This window comes from Ammodytes marinus, assembly GCF_949987685.1.
Source record: "Ammodytes marinus genome assembly, chromosome: 10".
In the NCBI taxonomy this organism is placed as follows: domain Eukaryota; kingdom Metazoa; phylum Chordata; class Actinopteri; order Uranoscopiformes; family Ammodytidae; genus Ammodytes; species Ammodytes marinus.
The window spans coordinates 17,037,708-17,057,542 of record NC_137214.1 but is presented as its reverse complement, the minus strand read 5'-3'; the positions used below and the strand labels follow the sequence as shown (position 1 = coordinate 17,057,542).

Genomic DNA, 19,835 nt, shown 5'->3' with positions numbered 1-19,835 from the left:
TACTACTTAAAGCGTTGTTATGTGGATTATATCATTGCAATGCACATGTGGCCACCGTGTTTTTATATCCTTAGCAACACACACACCTGTGTGTGTGTGTGTGTGTGTGTTTGATTTTTTACTGCACAGCATCATTCTGCGAAGAGTTGTGTTCGCAAAGGACATTTGGTCTTTGAAGATATTAAGTGGTTGATTGTAAGTAGAAAAATGTACTTGAGAAATGTTTCTGTAAATAGAAGTACTATTTAATGTTTACATATTTCCTAGTAATAATGATAGCTGCAATCACTAGAGTTATCACAGATGGTAACCTCAGGGTAATTAAGGTACCACTCATGTAGAAATGCCCCTGTTTTAACATATTCATCAAATTTAAGTAACGGATTGATTAAGATGGTGTACTGTTTGTTTAGTGGTTACAGCCACATGGTGCTGGAGAGAAGAGAGTTTCCATTGCAAGCTAGGCATAGGAACAAGTACTGAACACAATCACTCCAGCATACATGAGTTATCACATTTGAATTCTAATCCGTGCAATACAGTGAGAATTAATCTTTGGGCATTGTAAATCGTTCCTTTTCTTGCTTGTTCACTTCAATTTATCAGAATAAAAAGCATGCTTCACCAGTGCATACAATGACATCATTAGGATTGTCTTTTTCTGAGCTGAACTGGCTTGAGGTCTGACCCCCTGGGTCTTCCTCAGACACCTTTTAAACAGTTCACTCCTGTATTGCGCTGACCCAGCAACTATGGCACTGTAAATGCAGACTTGAGGACAACCATTTTCCCCCTGAACTCCCTCGTCATCTCTCTCCCGTACCCATTTTCATTCCCTTTCTCAATTTTTCATTTTAATTGCAGAGTGGACAGTTCATTATCAGCATGTCAGTGACCCATTGGTCTCTGAAGGTTGCACCGTTATGCTCCAGGAAACACAGAAATGAGGGAATGGCTTCGGGACTGTCTGAGTGGATTAGCAAAGAAGTTGGAAGGAAAAAAAGACGAGCGTTTTGCGTCGATTAAACAAAAACAATACAAGGCACAATCATGCCTTAATGATAATGATGTCAAAATACATTTCAATTTAGAAATTTGTGAAACATTTGAAATCTGCATGGTATTCTTACCATTGTAGTTTCTGTGATGGACCCAAAGCTGTTGATAAAAATATTACAGGTGACATTCACAGGAGGGCCTAAGGGGGAAAGAAATAAAGAAAGAAAGAAAGAAAGAAAGAAAGAAAGAAAGAAAGAAAGAAAGAAAGAAAGAAAGAAAGAAAGAAAGAAAGAAAGAAAGAAAGAAAGAAAGAAACTAAATTGACACATCTTTTGTCTCAGATTTGGATTCATGAGATCAGCATTAATTTTACAGGCATTGTGACTGAAAATGCTGCAAGTCTTGCTAGCTGCAGTTCTGCTTTTGAAAAGCCTTCTCCTTAAGCAATCTTTTTTTCAGGTCTGTCACTTGAAGTATAAAAATAGCATTGACTGAGATGGACTTCAAAAAAGTTAAGAAAACCCTTCTAGAGAAATAACAGATGATGTTAGTATTGTAACTGTATACTGTATCTAAGCTCAGATATATCTTCAATTATTTTGGTGTCTGACAAAGAGTGCCTGAATGATGTTTGAGGAGGCAGTTTTGCAATAGTTTTTGCATCATTTCACAGACGATACATTTAATCTGTCTCCCCTACAATATCCTGGAATTATTTCTGGCAATAGTGCACCTGCTCATTTGCAACTACAGCATGGCTTTAGTTTTTTATTCTTATGCTTGAGGTGAAAGGGACAGGTGCATGCTGGTTCTCAATGAGCATCAGGAAGTAACTTTTTTGTAGTTCGGCTCAATGATTTTGCCCACTTATCATCATGAGCAGCAGCTGTGACACGCAGCTCATGGTCGCAACTAAGGTACTTCTAAAGCTGATCGCTGCAATAAGGATTAGAAAAAACTGAATTGCTTACTATAAGTCATAACTCAAATGTAAGCACAGGTACACATAATTACAAATTCAGTATGACATACAATTTTGAAGAATTTTGTCTTTTGATATCCACCATCCGTAAACTTGAACAACAACAACTTGTTTAGCTTTCACAGCACAGATCCACCTCTGCCTTTTACTTTTGTTTCTAGTGTTTGTGTTCTCTATTGGATTTTCTTGAAGGATACTGTGATGGTCTCGGCTTGGCATATATAGTACCTTTGAAGTTGGGTCTGATGCGGGCATCATATCCTGATGTTTTTCCCATGAGCTTGTCCAGGAAGTCAGAAGGCGACAGCTGTGGTCCTGCCCTGCCGGGGGGCTTTATCTCCTCCTTACAGGAGCTCAGTCTGACATTACCCAGGGAGGACGCAGACAGCGGGGGAACAAATACAAAGGGGAAGAAAAGAGAGAATGTTTGGATTACAGGGACGTAGCAGTTGGGTTAGAAGGGAGAAAAAAGAATGAGAATCCAACATAATGCGAGGCCAACATCTATCACAAAGCTATACCCAAAAAAATACCCGGTCGATGGGGAAACGAGGGTAAGGTCAAAAACGGCTGAGCTGCTATCCTCTGGTTGCAACTAAAAGCTTATGTATTTCACATCCTGTATGAGACTTACTGTGGTCGTGAGGCCCCAACTACAGAGAAGCAAAACAGACAGCAAAGCAAACCTTTACCTCTATTCTTGCCACTGCTTAGTGTAGCAGGGGGTAAAGCTTGTCAGATTGATGGCTCTATTGTAATGCTATGAATGTTACACCGCAGAGAGGAAGGAGTTGATACACGCTCCAGTGAGGCTCAGGCAGCCACTGACAGGAATACGTGAAAGTAAAGCATGGAAGGGAAAGGATAAAAACAAAGAAAGACGTGTGTGTAGGGTAGAATTCCGAATTGTTTTGAAATGAAGCAATAGCGATGGCTATCAATGAGTTTAAGGATCAACCATCTTATATGTTGCCCGAGGCAATACAATCAGCCTTCTGAGGCAGGACCTTCACTTTGCTATGCTGTTATGCTTAGATACTCTACTACAGAGTGTTTCTCTACAGAGTGGTCAAGTCCATTCAGCCCAATATCACACATTTTCACACCCTTATAAAAGAAGGCTTTCCGATCAAAGAAAGTTATGGTCATTCTCTGTTTGCTCTTGCACCGATTTCTCACTGACACGTATACATTTGAGGTGTCCTCGCTCAGGATTTGTCAATACTTTCCAGTCTTGGAAAGCAGCATGCTGTCAATTCCTCAAAACGCTGAATTGAACGTTTCTGTCCTTTGGTGAATTTCAATGAATGTTGCCATCTGTATAAATCAATCGAGGAATAACTGTATAGTGTTGCCTTTGCAATATTTATATATTGAGACACTCCAAAGGTTGCAAAACTCCACCAGAACCAAGCATTCTACACCTTGCAATGTCCTTTAAGTTAAGTTGCTTGTGGTAACATGCTTAGCCTGTTCAATAGTCCTGCATGGATAGACTAGAAAAAATCTTCATGCTATCCATGTGCCAGATAGTTTCAAGCTCTGGAGCCACACCACTACTTCTGTACTGTACAGCTAAAATAATACAAGCAAATAGCAAAACAAAAATAATTCTCCATTTTCCCTCAGTGGAGCTGTCCATATATCTCTTTCTTGCAGTATGACGCTCAACTCTCCCTGGCCCCCCTCACTCCACTCCACTGCTTCTGGCTAAAGTCCGTTCTGTAGCGTTGCTGATCTTGCAGTTTATTGTAACACCTTCATCCTTCTTTCTCACAAACACATACCCAGTTACAAACTCAGAGAGATTGACTGATAGAAGAAGAGTGGGTCTCAATTGCATGTTCTGGCATGAAAAACATAAAAGGGTTCAGTACAGTCAAAGAACACAGTTACTAAGACCTGGCCAAGCACATGAGACAAGGTCTATCTCTACACTGTAGCTTCATGAGTCACTACTCGAAGTCAAAAGTACTGAACTTCCAGAACAACTGCATCCTGGATCTTGGGAGCTTTGTGTGAGAAAATACTGTGTGTTGATAATAACAAACAGTGATGAAACTAGAGTATGAGGGTCCTCAGCCGGAAAAAGTCCTATTATTTCTATGACGCTTCTTGACACTGATCAAACACAATGGTCTGCATACAATTCACAGTACACTGCTCCAAAAAAATAAAAGGAACACATAATCATAAGAATGCAACTCCAAGTCAATCACACTTCTGGGATATCAACCTGTCCAGTTAGAAAGCAACACTGATTCTTAAACAATTTAACCTGCTGATGTGCGAATGGAACAGACAACAGGTGGAAATGAGAGGCAATAAGCAAGACCACTCCTATAAAGGAATGGTTCTGCAGGTGGTGGCCACAGACCATATCCCTGACCTCATCTTTTCTGGCTGATTTTTGGTCACTTTGGTGCATTTTGCCAGTGCCCTAACCACTAGAGGTAGCATGAGGCGGTGTCTGCAACCCATAGAAGTTGCTCAGGTAATGCAGCTCATCAAGGATGGCACATCAATGTGCTGTGTCAAGAAGGTTTGCTGCGTCTCCCAGCACAGTGTAAAGAGCATGGAGGAAATACCAGGAGACATGGCAGTACACCAGGAGACATGGATGGGGCCGTCGGAGGACAACAACCCAGCAGTAGGACCGCTATATGCTCCTTTGTGCAAGGAGGAACAGGAGGAGCACTGCCAGAGCCCTACAGAATGACCTCCAGCAGGCCACTAATGTGCATGTTTCTGCTCAAACAGACTCCATGAGGGTGGTATGAGGGGACGATGTCCACAAGTGGGGCCTGTGCTCACAGCCCAACACCATGCAACCCGAGTAGCATTTGCCAGAGAACACCAGGATTGGCAGATTCGCCATTGGCGCCCTGTGCTCTTCACAGATGAAAGCAGGTTCACATGTGCCATCGTGACAGAGTCTGGAGACACTGTGGAGAACGTTCTGCTGCCTGCAACATCATCCAGCATGACCGGTTTGGAGCAGTTAAAAAGATAAACCTAACTAGAAGCCTAAAACAAACTATTCAATTGCATAAGACACACAATACGTTAAGTATTTTGAGGTCTAAAAATGATTTGTTCTTCATGACATGTAAAATGACAAGTGTTAATCTAACTGGAGTGGCAAATCTGTGGTTCTTTGTCAAAATGATTCAATTATGAAGATGCTCTTTGCTGACATTTAATGAGCCTGACCTTTTTCCTCCCCCAACGCCCCTTTCATCTGAGATTCCATGACCAACTGCTGTCAAGAATACACAACAGCTACTTCTATTATAGAGCAGGTTTCGGCCGTCATTTCTTTTTTTAGTAAGTTACTGTTTGGCTTTGAAAGCAGAGCTGAATAAAGCTCAAACACAATTGTGTAACACTTTTAAGTATAAGAAAAGCAGCACAAGTGGTTATAAAAATGTAGAATTTAAATAGCTGCTCCAAAAGGATTAATTCTCGTTGAAATGTCCGTATGAAAGCATTCTTTCTTTCCAGAAATACCCCTGCATTGCTTTCCAACAGACTTAAAGATTTACAACTTATAGTCTGGATCGAGTTTGTATAATTGGCTCATCATCCCGTGCTTACAGAACTTAAAATTAGTGCTATGAGAAGGAAACACTCTTAGGACGGACCTGTCAGGACTGTGCTATAAGCAGATAAACCACTGAGAGCCACAACTAATCTTTTTTTTTTTTAAGATTTTTTTTTGGCATTTCCAGGCTTTATTAGATAGTAGAGTTGAAATGGGGAGACAGAGAGAGAGAGAGAGGGGGGATGACCTGCAGTAAAGGTCCACTGGTCGGATTTGAACCCGCGACCACTGCAACGAAGGCCGGAGCTACGGTTCCCGTCTATCCACTATGCCACCGGAGCGCCCCCAGCCACAACTAATCTTAACAGCTACTCGGTGTTTGATTACAATTACACCCCACCTCCAGTTACGCAAAGAATTCACTCAACCATTCATTTTAATCAAAATATGTGTACACATGACCAATTGTTCAGGAAAACAGCATGTAGTCCTTTTCTGCTAATATGGATGCATGGGCCAGCGTTGGTCATGGTTGCCTTGTTTTCCAGTATTTCTCACAGGAAAAGGCTCCTGCGGCAAAAGCCAGCTTTGTCCATATTCAAAGTGATTGTTGTATGGTGTTAATCCAAAATCATAATGTAAAGAGTCCTAATCGGGGAGGGCCCAGAAGAGAACAAAATGTTTTTTTTGTTTCAGAATTTTAACTTTCTAAAATGTCTGCACATGGCACCGGTAAGTTGGAAGATCATGGTTATTGAAAATTAATTATAGAGAGGCTATGCTTAAAGAGCTAAGGTGACAAAGTCCGCTTAGGGAGTAGTTTTGGGTAGATGGATGTGTCGACAGAACCCATAGGCTAACATTGTTTTGTTTCCTTTTTCCGTCCAACGGTCAACATCGTTTTCTTTAAAGCATGATCACAGTCATGTACTGTATGTTTTTATAACTGTGATGAACAAATGAAGACCTGATGACCTTAACAAAGTCATCATTTTAAGTAGCCTACAATGTTTTTCTAACCTTTGCTAAGGACGGAATTAGACCTGACTGCTTTGGTCCCTAAACCTAACCAAACCTGAATCCCATAGTGTTGTTAGATCAAAAAAGTGATCTATTTTCCCAACGGTGATTTGTAATGGTTTTGTAAGTCATGACAAATTTGTCATACTGATATACAACGCAGTAAAAGAAAAGAGCCCAAGCTGTCATATTGTACCTCAGGCCATAACTTTTGACAACATATGGGGAGGGTGTCAGAGGGAGGCAAGGTCAGCAAGAGGCCATTGTTTATTTCTCTTTTTAATTGAATTATTATTAAAATATATATATATATATATATATATATATATATATATATATATATATATATATATATATATATTAAATAAAAATTCTACAAATATCGACAGAAACATGTTAAATGCTTACTTTTAGACGTTAATCAATGTATAGTATACGCAGTGCTTAGGACTTGTAGATTCCTTTTCACTTAGACGCAACAAGAAGCAGCCTTGTCTGTCGGTTTTCATCTTATTCTGTACGGCTTTACCCTCGCTGAGCCTCAGATTTGGAAGTAACCAGTTGAAATGATCTCTAATTATATGGGATGGGATTCTGCCCATGGAGTGCAAACATATTCTGTTAATTGCTTTTTCATTAAGAAGCTGGTGATCGCAGAGCACATCATATCACAGTATGGCTGTTCCCTGGTTTCCTACAAGGAAGCACTAGAGGATATCAAGGCCATTAGACATCCATGCATGGAGATGCTAACTTTTTAAGTTCCATTAGCATAATGGGAAACAATAGAAAACTGCTCTCTCTGCCTGTTGAAACACGTTGCTCTAATTTGGTACTAATCAAATTGCCCTTGACATCCACTTGAGCCTTAGATATTGCTAACATAAAAGGGCTCTAACTATGAGGTTGAATGCAGGGATTTTGGACAATCAACACCACGTTCTATTCTGCCCACCAAATTATACGAATTGAGTCATGCCAGCGACAGGCCTTTTTATTAAATTACATTCAACCGCTGCATGGTAATACAATGTAATTTCTTTGTCTTTAATGTCCTGTGTAGCCCTTGTCCTCACATATGATGGCCTATGGCAAATGCTGCTCCCTTTTGATCAATAGACTTACTGTGGAATTGGATTTTCCCTTGCACATTTATCTTCAATGACATGACCACTGCCACTCCAGCACAGTGACACCTCTAGGTATGGAAACATCGCCGGAGCTTCCTGCAGTAGAAGCCCTCTCACTGAGCCTGTCTAACATCAACTAGTAAACCAGATATGTGTGTGTGTTCAAACTTGGAAATGATGGATACACATACGAAAACAGACAATATTGGCCAAAAACGACACAATCGGAATGAAAAATGTATTGAAAAATTAAAAACTGTATGCCACTTGACATTTTCTGTCTGTCAAAAATAAGCCAGAGTTTATATAAATTAATTTATTAGTAGGGCATAGGTGAAGGGAAAAAAAAGTGGGCACAGATTGAGCATTCAGAACAGAGAACCCTTTTGCAATTCAGATTGGAGGAAATTGTTCCATTGGGTTAAAGCTATCTTGGGAGAAACCTACAGGGCATAAATACATATTTTTATCCAGAGTAGATTTGAAATGACTGACCTCCATTTGTACAGTAATATCTAATATATATCATTATGCAGGAGGTTGACGCACAAAAGACTATTAATATATTGTGTACCTTCAAGAGGACAATTGGCTTAATTCTGTTTTACTGCATTTGATAATAAAGCTGCTGGCATTCTACATTTATACTTTTGTCAATAAAGCAAATGATCCTTTCTGACTGATGTGAATGTCTATAACTTTGATTTTTAGAAGGCCAAAACAGCTGGACATCACAGTTTTTTAGCCAGAAGTAAATTTAATGTATTTGTTAGGGGTTATTTCCAGCTGCAGATACAGTACGCTTGAAAGTATTTATGGTATTGGGGTGTATATGACCCATGTTCTTGGCAATGACATGACAAGAAGTGCATCAACTTCTGTTTTTAGTTACTGGACAAAAATGGAGATCTATGGCACAGATGAATTATATGACCAGCTTTGGCTACATATACAATTCCTACTGTCAACAATAAATTAATCCTACTAATACTATAAGAAATCTACAATTCCACCAGAAACAACTGGGGAGGGACATGGAAAGGTGTATACATAAAACACAACGGTGTATTGGATTGCTTCAGCAACCTTATTATTTTTTATACACCTCCAGTATACATTTGGGTAGAAGGGTTATCTAGCTGAAAAACAGCCGAACAGAGATGGTTGTGGATTACGAATTATTTCAATGGTGGAAGAAGACTAATTCCCATTAGATAGTGTTCACTTTCAATTATATCCCTATCCTTGAACTTTTTATCCTTAGTGTAGTCTTTGATCTTTTGTTGTGTTTTTTTAAAGCATAATTAGTTTAGCCATGAGCCAAGTACATTACTGCTGGTTAAAAGTATATTTAGCCGTCTTAGTGCAAACCCCAGGGTTTAATGATTTTAGATGAATCCATGCTCACCTAACTCTGTAGTCTTGCTCATGCGAACTCATTTATAATGCAATCTTTAATCTTGTGGGAGTGAAGCTTGACATCTCTGGAGTCCCTATAGCAGGAATAATCTTTCTGGGATTGTGCCATAGTAGAGGAACAATGAGCTGTGGCAGATCGACATATGTTCATGATGGCCTATTTCTACACTGAACTCAAACTACCACTATGGGCTTTTCCCATGCAGCCTTAACTAATCTTTAGAACTCTTAGGGCCGGTTTCACAGACAGGGCCTAGATTAAGCCAGGAGTAGGCCTTAATGTGGACTAGTTAAACTGGGACGTTTAAGTCACTGTCATGGATATGGCTTAAATTTGGCTTAGTTTGTCTGAGACTATGAAGTCCTGGAGTAAGGTAAGTAAGCCTGATTGTAAACACCTGCCCATGAGCACATGCTGCTGTTCCAACGGTGATCATAAAAACCCGGAGTGGAGCAGAAACACCATTGCTTGTGAGAAAAAACAATGGCAGAGGCTAAAAAAACCCTGTCAATAAACTTTAATGAATTTGAAAAAAATCTCTTAAATAAATAGTTTGAAACCATCCGGCTATTGAATCTAAAAGCCATACTGCTGGGACTGAGCAAATAAATAGTTGGGCCGCAATTTGCAACAAATTCAATTAATGAAAATGTTACTAAGAGAACAATACACCAACTTCAGGTTATCTTCATTATTCCTTTAGGTAAAATGACCTCTTTTCCGAGCAAGGCCTGGTAGAAAATGGCAGCAGTTAGAATGAATGAAATATAAGACAAACATAAGAAGAAAGCACAGACATGAGAAAACAGAGACAAATACATTCCAGAAGGCGAAGAAGAAGAACAATTTTGAGGCAATGAAAAAAGTTTTAAAAATCATTCTTAGTGATGAGTTCCTGCAATTTGAGTGTTTTTTTAATAGTGTTCCAGGCGGTGGGAGCAGAGTACATGAAAGCCCTCTTCCCAAACTCAGTACGGGTTCTGGGGACAGAGGTGGAAAGAAAGTCCAGAGAGCGTAAACTGTATGACATGAAGTTGGAAGCGAGAGCTATGATTCAAACAAGATACAGTACTGAGACAATTGTGATTACTTATCACAGTGAAGATATAAGTAGAAAATAAAAGGTGTTCATGTTGTGTTTTGTCATTTTGTTATTCATGTGTGTCAGTATTTTAAATCACAACAACCACATTTGAAAACAGAATTGTTTTAGACACTCATTGTATCATGCTGAATACATCTTCAATTTAAATGCATCCATCTAATAAGCTCAAGCAAAGTTGTTATTTTCAGTGCATTTTCCATATTGAAAGCGGTCTCGAAATGTAAGTTCATCAAATAAATGTTAATAAGACCTATCCACAAGTACTCTTCTGGCTGGCCTCTGCAGTGGGAGTTGGTCTTCATTTAGATATTCCAAATAGTCCATGCTCTCTCACAAACACCACTAAACTGAAGTTAAACCTGCCTCCTTGGAGGTTTAATTTAAACTAAAATTTAGACCTAGAGTAGCTCTAGTCGACAGTCTTGCAATTGGCTTTGTTTAATCCAGAATAGTTTTAATCTAGGACTATTTTAAACTCAGTCTGTGCAAGTGGCTTTGAATTAATCCAGCTCAACAGGCATTTTAGTCTCGGACTAGGCTTAAGCCTTGTCTGTGAAACCGGCCCTATGTCTAGTGACATGAAATTCATGTTTGTATAAAATATAATAAGCTTCTCTTATTTAAGTCTCCTGTCTGCTGAGTTTCGGAACACTGCATGATTAAATATGAAAAAAACGTCCTCCATGTTATCTTGCTCCTAATTGCTACATCTTGTGACAGAATGAATTGTTAAGCCCACTCATTATCTAGCAAATACTTTTTCTGGAGCTGATCTCAGAACATAGTCTTTTTTTAAAGTTGGGTATATAAGGAACTGAATTTATATTTCTAATATAAAATTACAAACATGTTCAAGATCAAAGATCCGTGAGAGTTCTTCAATTAGAATGTATGCTTACTTAAGAAGTGCAGTGTGTGTGCTTGGATAAGAACTGTCAAACAATATCAGGATTGTAGTTGTGTAGCCTACTATTAGTCTTAATCTTACACTTTGATCTGGTAAGGTCAATTCTTTGTAGACTTATGTGCTTAAGTGTGCATCGTTATTCCCCATATTCCTTCTCACATATGGCCACTGGTGATGTAAAGGGATGTCACAGCATTGCATGAAAAAGGCCGTTTCAGACGGGAGGCGATTGTCGCGCCTGGTAATGCATTCTCAATGGTTAATGGTTGATCGGTAAAAAAATCCGAATCGCGCTTTTCCACCTGTCTTTTCACCCCACGCTGCTGGGCCAGGCGACAACGCGAGCGGATGAATGTCGCCTCCCGATTGAAACAGCCTAAACACATCACTCAGTTATTTTCTCCAATTGCCACTGGTTCACAATAAAGAAGCATTACATTAGATGCGTACGTGTTAACGAGTTATGGCAGCCCATCACATACTAGCCTTTGAGGGGAGCCACACTTGTTTAGTCCTCTTGTCCCTGTTTAATGTGCACTATCATTACGGTATGCATGGTATGAAATGTATATTCCTGGTGACATCAGTGACATTTGAATTAATGGTGACTTACCCTAGGCCATTTGAGTGAGAGCTCCCTTTCCTACTGGCTTGAACTTTGGAAGGAAAAAAATGTATTTGACTGCGTTTGAAGTGTTCAGCCTTTACCTCCTGTTAAATCTGCCCAAAGCTAAATCAAAGACAATGTTTCCAACAGTGGCAGTTTTAATGGGAATCTCTGTCTGTGATAAACCTGAGGGACTGACCTTTCCCCCCGCCAAGGGAAATGAATCTAGCACAGTGTCAACAGACTTGCCCATCCTCCAGATGTTTCTCCCAGCCTCTCTGTATTCAGGCCATTTCCACATCAAAGATCTGATATCACCACAGATTGCCTCCTGTCAGTCACTGTGAAACAGTGCAAGTAGGATTTCTGATTGAGAGAAGGGACTGTAGCCTACCGACTGCAAAAGATTGCTATGATGTGTCTGCTCAGGGGCACATACAGTAGTATGCTCCTCACCACATAAGCTCTAATGTCATGTTTCTAGGCAGTGCTAAAATAATTGTCCATTTTGTTGGGTAATGGATTGGATGTTGGATGGATGTTGGATTAAAAACTAAATCCAATCTGGTTTCTTGCAAATAGAACCTGGCCATTTATATATACATCTCTGTACTTCTCAGCTGCACATTCAACACTTCTTGTGGTTTCTTGAAGCGGACATAGCTGATGCATGCCAATTTATGCTGCCGTTATGAACCGGGCTGTAAGCGAAAAGGTTGTGCTCATGTTCAGTGGGTATAAACACCATGATAAAAGCAGGAAGTTTGTCTCATCTTCATCGTGTACTTTCCTCAAGGTAATGATATGCAGTGATTAGGGTAAGAGTAACATTCTACAGAGGAGTAAGTAAGATTGGATTTTTTTTATGCAACCAACTAGAATGGTAATTGCATAATCAAGCGCTATGGGATAAAAGTGTGATTTTTTTTTTCAGCGTACAAATAGAGGGTTTCACCAGCTGCTGAGCTGCACATGTTGGGCTCTGCAATCCACCCCACAACCCAACTTTCTTTTAGTTTTAAAGGCCACTGGGAAATCTCTCCAGCTGGATTATTATAGAGGTAACAACAGTCGAACATGTTATTAGAAGCCATAGACTGCTTGACTGCGATGATTAATGACTTCCATTTACCACATGCATCTATGTGAATATGGATAGAGGTGTCTGCTCCAATCAGTTACAATATAAATCACCTCGTCTGATAGCATATGCTTGTTTTCCTGTAACCCGCTGGTCATTGCCATCCTTTTTTTCCTCTGTTAGCTACTTTAAGCGGCTTAAGCGATTGTCTTTCCCTTCTTTATATGGTTTTAGACCTTGATTAGTCATCCACAGCTCTGACTGTCCTCTGGCAACTTCCATGATTATTAACTGTCAGCGGTTGCTACTTATGGAGTAAGTTGGGTGACTTTCTCATTTTGCCCCATGGGACCAGAGCATCACAGCAGTTATTGCATTAAAAAGAGTGACATGAGAAAAAGCCAAAGGCTAGCTGGTGAGTCATTGTGCGATTGGCTCCATTGTATGGTCTACCTGTGCTTTAAACCAGAGAATAAAAGCTACAGGGGTTTTAATGTAAATCTGTACAATGAAGTGAGGTACACACACACACACACACACACACACACACACACACACACACACACACCGCACTTCACATGACCCATATTTGGGACACAACACTGAGGAAGAAAGATGTAGGCATAGCTGCTGGCCTGTTGCGCTTGATCAAGCTGTTATCTGGAACCAAGAGCGTCATGACCAAGTCACCATGGGGATGGGTCTACCAGGGATTTTCTGAATCATACCCATGAAGGAGTAGACAGTATAACAATGCTTTGTGAAATACCAGTGTCTCATACAGTGTTACTCATGCTGCTAAAGTAGAATGTCCCATGTCTAAAGGTTAACTTGTTTTTAAGCTGTTGATAAGAACCTTGACTGCATTAGGGTTTTGTGTTATTTATTCTTGTACATTTTTTGGCCACTAACAGATGTGTCATTTTCTATTGTTACAGGAGACAAACGGGTCAGGTTAGCCATCTTACTTATGTCAAGATAAATCTATCTTTTTATTTCAAAATGTTTTATTGCAACTGAGCACAATTTAAATAAGAAAACAAAATGGTCATTTTTGCTAATAGAATATATTCTTTATCATTTCAGCAGCAGATGTGTTCCCACTCCAAGGCATTGCAAAATCATTACAGAAAAAAGAAAACAAGGAGGTATTTACCGTGCATTGTTTACTGTTTCCTACTGTGAACACCCCATGCTTGTTTGTGTAATTATTGAGCCTCAGAAAAATAAAGCATTCATTGGTAACTGTCAGCTAAGGGATAAAACCGTTTGGACAATTTAACACAGCTTATGTAAATATAATAGCCTTAAATGTGCTATGAGGAACTTTTCAATATTTCTGAAATGGTCTAATTTTTCCTCTGATGATCATGAATGACATGTTAACAGCAAACGACCGTAAACACCACTATGTTTGAAAAAGAAGAGAGAGTTCCTCCTCTTATGTGTTTTTTAAGAGAGTGATGTGTGTATGTATTTGCTAGGCAAGCAGGTCAGGAAAAGGTGGATATGAAATAAAGTGAGATGAAACCCTATAGTAAAAACCATTTAGCCAGTGTCCCTGATTGTGTTATAATTTTTGCACGATACAAACTATTGAGTTTCAATGCTGTTTGGTATTTTCACATGTTGTTGGACAAGCTTTGGAGAGTGTATCATCGGCTGAAACTTTTTTGAAGTGGTCCCCTGACATCTCCAAGAGACAGCTGCAGCTTACCTTCAAGGACGGGTTGACTAACTCAGACAGCCAGGTTTTAATATAGAAACATCTGTGGCTTGTTTCCGTTATCATGTTTTTGGGTCTTGAAATTCAAATTGTATCATGAGCATTCAAAGCTGAAATCCCTCACTATTTCAGTTGAATTGTCAAAATCTATATAGTATCTGCCAAGTCAAACAAGAGATAGATCACAGTGACTTTGTGTGTATTAGTGGGGTCATGAGGTTGTGAATAAAGTAGAGGAGATGTACACACTCATGTTGTAGATCTATGTTATGTTTTTACATTCAGCGGATCAACATTTCAACATATCCAATCTTCTTCATGGGGTTAAAATATGAAAATAAATTGGCTTTGCCAACAATGTGTAAGTTTACATCACCAACTAGTTCATAATTAAAAATATAATTCATAGATTTACAGTACATACAAGAGATATCAACCAATGATAAAATATCCACATAAATCTATTTCTAGCCAGAATGACCTGGTAGTGTAGTCGATCAAAATATTGGGATGTGAATAGTGAAACATCATGTCAAATTCATGTTTCTTACTTCTGCTTATGCCCGTCTGTTCCCCCAAATACTTGAAAGTCCAATTTCTCTCTCTCTCTCTTTCTGACTCAGAACTTTAAGTGACCAACAATACAGAAATGCCAGACAACAGGACACAGATATGTTTGAGTGGCCGTTGTGTTTCAAATGCAGCTCTGTTTTGGAGCAGTGACGGACCATCAATGTAATGAGCGTTTTCTGGGTGTTTTGTGTCGGTATGACATTCTTACGTGCTGGTTAAGACACTGAGTGGCTCTTACGGCAACAAATCTATCTATCTAATCTATCACTGAAAGGCGCCGTGTATCTCTAAAAAGTTTCATGTAACCGTATATTACCGCAATTCTAAGGTATCTCTCTGCAGTAGGCATACACGGCACACATAAGTTTTACCCATCACCCTCATAATACAAAATGACTAACTGTTAGTTTTCCTAGCATAATTTACTTGTATAATGTGTTCGCTGTCACAGCGTGCAGCCAGTGAGCATTAGTCTGGCGCAGCTTGCTGACAATATAGTTAAACGTGCAGGCTGCTGTCAGATGGTAAGTAATAACGTTTGTTCCCTGCTCTACAGTGGCCCTGAGAGCTCAACACACTGCACACTTATGAAAACACATGCAAATGGAGATACATCTTGACACATTAGCATTCAGATAAAATGCTGGAAAGTGGAAAGAAACACAACTAAATACAGAAACACTGCAAGTGGCGACCGCAACTGTTTCCAGGGGATACTTTAAAGTGATGCACACGGGACACTGTTGGTACTTGCAGCATTTCTGTTTTTGGATGTGTATTCTCTCACTTTGCAGTGGTTTTGTGAATCTGTATGTGCTATCTTAATTTGTGATCTGACGTGACACAATAGGGGAGAACGGGGTTATATGTCACACGGGTTGGTTGTCACAATCGTTATATCTCGGAACCAGAAGGCGCTGTCTGTGAAATTTTGGTATGTAAATATCCAGAATTGGGATCAGAGGTCACCTACATAGTCTTCCTTGGAGTTAGACTGCTGAATTTGAGGTGAGAGGACTGTTTGTGTTTTTCATGTCAAATTGAAAATATTTAGCTCCTCAGTATTTTTCTTCTAGGCTTTTACACAATGGGTACAACAAAACACTTGTTACCCATAAAAAGTGTGAAGGGTAAACTATAGTTTAGACTGTGGTTAGCAAGCTAATTAGATGTTTGTTGGCCTTGATGCTAGCAAGAAATTCAAGTTGGGGTTGGTAGTCACATTTTTGGGGGGTTGGTTGTCACATGTTATCCAAAGGCTGCAGCCAGAAAAGGAACCCAATGACGAAATACATTGTCAAGCTGTACCCTCATTGACACCCCAGAGAAGGAAAGAATATAGCAGGAAAAGGCAGCTAGCATGCAAAAGCTGCCAAGGCTACAGTAAGTTATGTAGGCCTATTTGTCAACTTAACAATGCAATTAAACTTTCAAATTTAGTTCTGCTTTCTTGCCTTCTTTTAAGGCAATGTTAATGTTATCTTAATTCCCATTAAGATAACATTGTGACAAACAACCCCATAGTGTGTGACAACCGACCCCTTGATGGGTTTGGTTGTCACAATGTGTGAGGGTGTCTTTGATGATTAATTTCTTCTTTATTACAATAAGATAGAAAAAGTGAGGGGTACGCATTTCAAGCCAACACCTTAAGCTTCAATTTAATGTAGGAATTACTACTGAAAGATGTTTAGGTGATGAGCAATTCTCACTAGAGTGTGCCTACTTACCCCGTTCTCCCCTATACATAGGTATACCGTTACACTTTACCCCCCTCAGAAACAGACTCTGCACTGATTCTAGCAATCCTTCAACAATTAAATACAGATTAGATTTCACACCGCATTGTAAAGTTAGCCACAAACTGAACGTTTTATTAATCAGTGTTTACTTGCAGTTGAGGTTGTTTCAGCAGAGGCATCTGAAGGAAAATTCAGAAAAGGTTGTTACGCCACCTTCTTCTATCTCCTTATCAAACAAGTTAGAAATGACTACAGAATTATTTTATGGCTCCATTGCACCCCACCATAGTTTGCTTGTCTTGCCTCATGGACTTTTGCTATACTCCTGCTATTCCAAGTCAAAACAGCCATTTGAGGCATAATTGTGGTGGAACTGAAGAATTTGTATGGCGCTCTCCAGCCAAACACTTAATCATTATTGATAAAAAGACATGTACAGTGAGGTTTTTGAGAACATATTTTCTAATTATTTTGCACCTCAAAAATGTAGTACATAATGACTGATGTACATACATTGGCCAATGTGAGCATGGATTTGCATATGCTCGTGCACACTTATCAAGTGTGCAACAAGATTATTGAAAAGCAAAGATTTCTCATCCCAAGAGGACCTCAGGATTTGACACATTACTTCAGGAAACAATGCGGGCTTCCAGTGGGGACATACAGACAAATGGAGGGAGTCTCAGTGGTCAGCACCACAAGGGAGAGAGAGGGAATACACTAAGTACCCGCACTGTGTCTGTTCAACATGATAAAGAGATGTGCCTCCAGCCCTATTATGGGTGGTTAGGAAGCGCTGACACTAGTGTGTTACCTGAGATAAGAAAAGAAGAGAAGATAAAAACCCTTCCAAAGAGGATGAAGCCAGACAACCAAGTTGTGCCCATAAAAAAGATATCATAAAAAAGTCAGAACACATTCTTAACTGGTATGTCTACTGTTTTTACCCAATGCCAATTTGACTTCAAAAAACGATCTCATTAAGACTAATAATATATTTTTAATTTGTAGGCGCCTTTCAAGACACCCAAGGTCAAAACCTAAGACCAATATGAAATACGAGCTGGATTACCTGTATACCCTTGTTTGACCGAACAAGGGTATACATTCATTTTGCTGCGTACTCAACACACAAGCTTTTTTTGTTTCTTTCACATATGTAGTATGTGGCAGTGAGAGGACGTGCTGAAGATATCACATTTTGCCACCATAGGCCATGCATACAGAGCCCAATCGACCCATTCAAGCTTTAAATAACTCTACCTTCGCAGGCCTGCAACACTTTTGTAGGTCAAAAGTTACCACACGATATTAACTGACAGTGAGCTGTAAATATACAATGCCGACAGTAATCTGCATGCATAAAAAGAGTGCAGTGCCCGTCCTCTTAATTAATAAGATGATAGTTAATACGATTACCAGTCTAGCCCTACTAAAAAAAACACCCACCTAATTTAAAGAGGTTTACAACGACGGTGTAGGCTTCTGCCCTAGATATTTGCTCATGTATTCAAGATGGTTATTCCTGCATTTGTAATTAAAAAAAGCAGCATTATCGTGCTCATCTCAAATAACCCACAAATGACCTGTCGGCAATACTGTATGTGTGACGATGAATAAGCTCAAGTTTACTAAATTGGTTAAACTATGTTAAAATATGCATATTACAACCCGCCTTTTACTGTTTAAGTTCCTTCACTTACCAAGTAAATATGTGGAACTGCAACGTAAGTTCCACATAATGACTAGGAACATAACGGAAAGTTCCACAGTAAGTTCCACATAATAACTCGGCACGTGACAGAACGTTACACCGTACACTTACAGTTAAACACGGGCTGTATTATAAAGTGCTAGCATAAAATGTTCTTTGTCCAAAATGACTCTTATCTCTTTCTCCACCTAGACAAGGATTTTCTTCTGATTCATTCAGTGGCAAGCGGTTAAATAATTAGACCGCAAGTAACTAGAATTTCTACAGTTTTAAACATAAATAAGGTTTATTTTACAGCTGTGCTAGTGGTTGTAAACTTTAGACACCAATTATCATGAGAAAAAAAACATCCTTGGTGGAGCTATAGTCGAGGTATGGCTGAATCTTTTCAAAATCCAACCTCTCTATGAATCTGAGCACCATTGCGACCCAAAATATCCTCGGGCTTAGCAACAACACCATTTAAGGCTCAAACTGTTGTGTTCACCTCTTAATGAAAACTTGGTTTTGCTTCCGTCATGGTTTTATTTTTTTAACTTGAACACACTTCACCTGTAAAGGACAGCCAGTCATCTCACTAATGTGTGGGGAAAAGTCTGCCAGTGATCCATAGGTCAGAGTGTAAGAGATTAGTGCAACCCTTTTACCCTTGAAGCAGATTTACACTGTGTATAAAAATCACATAGTCACCTGAAGGCCACTTTCAGTGAATCACATGGTGTAAGATAATGGACATCTGCAGCATCAATACAGTGCTATTTCTATGGAAAGAGATGCATGGAGATCCTATTTGATCCCTTGCTGTTACAATTGAGAGAGCTTTAAATTGCACAGCTACTCAGCCGGATACACAAAACCAACCAATGGACATCAATGCACCTGTTCACTTACTGGTGGGAAAACTGTGATCAGGCCTTGGATATGCAATTTGCTTTTTTCTATAGTGTGTCTTAAGAGTTGTGTGCCCTATACACAGACACAAAATTACACAGACTACTGCATTGAATCCCAAAATGGACCACTGTCATTTCATGCACCATGGTCTATCAAAATAAGTATACCATTGCGAAAACTGAAAATAAAAAGACCAAACAGCTTTTTAATTCCAACTATTCAGTTCAAAATCGTTTGGCCCAAAAGAGAGGTCGGTAGCGTTATATAGGTTCTAAATTAATCTTAAATTAAACTTGAACTTGATTATTTTCAAACGTTCATGTGTCATTTTTTTATTTAAATATCTCCCTTCTGTATTTTTTTACTTTTACTTGCCAAATCCTGAATC

At 39.3% G+C, this 19,835-nt stretch overlaps 1 protein-coding gene across 1 annotated transcript in view; it reads right to left on the bottom strand.

Annotated features, from left to right (window-relative positions):
* The window catches only part of glra4a (glycine receptor, alpha 4a), a gene marked incomplete at its 3' end in the record, with an annotated part of 48,534 nt that overhangs the window by 17,848 nt on the left and 10,851 nt on the right, over positions 1 to 19,835 (bottom strand). Inside the window, exons 2-3 of the mRNA XM_080035074.1 lie at positions 2,210 to 2,340; positions 1,131 to 1,198 (exon numbers count right to left, since the gene is read on the bottom strand). Coding sequence (XP_079891200.1) covers positions 1,131 to 1,198; positions 2,210 to 2,340 — 199 coding nt within the window. The remainder of the gene's footprint in view (positions 1 to 1,130; positions 1,199 to 2,209; positions 2,341 to 19,835) is intronic.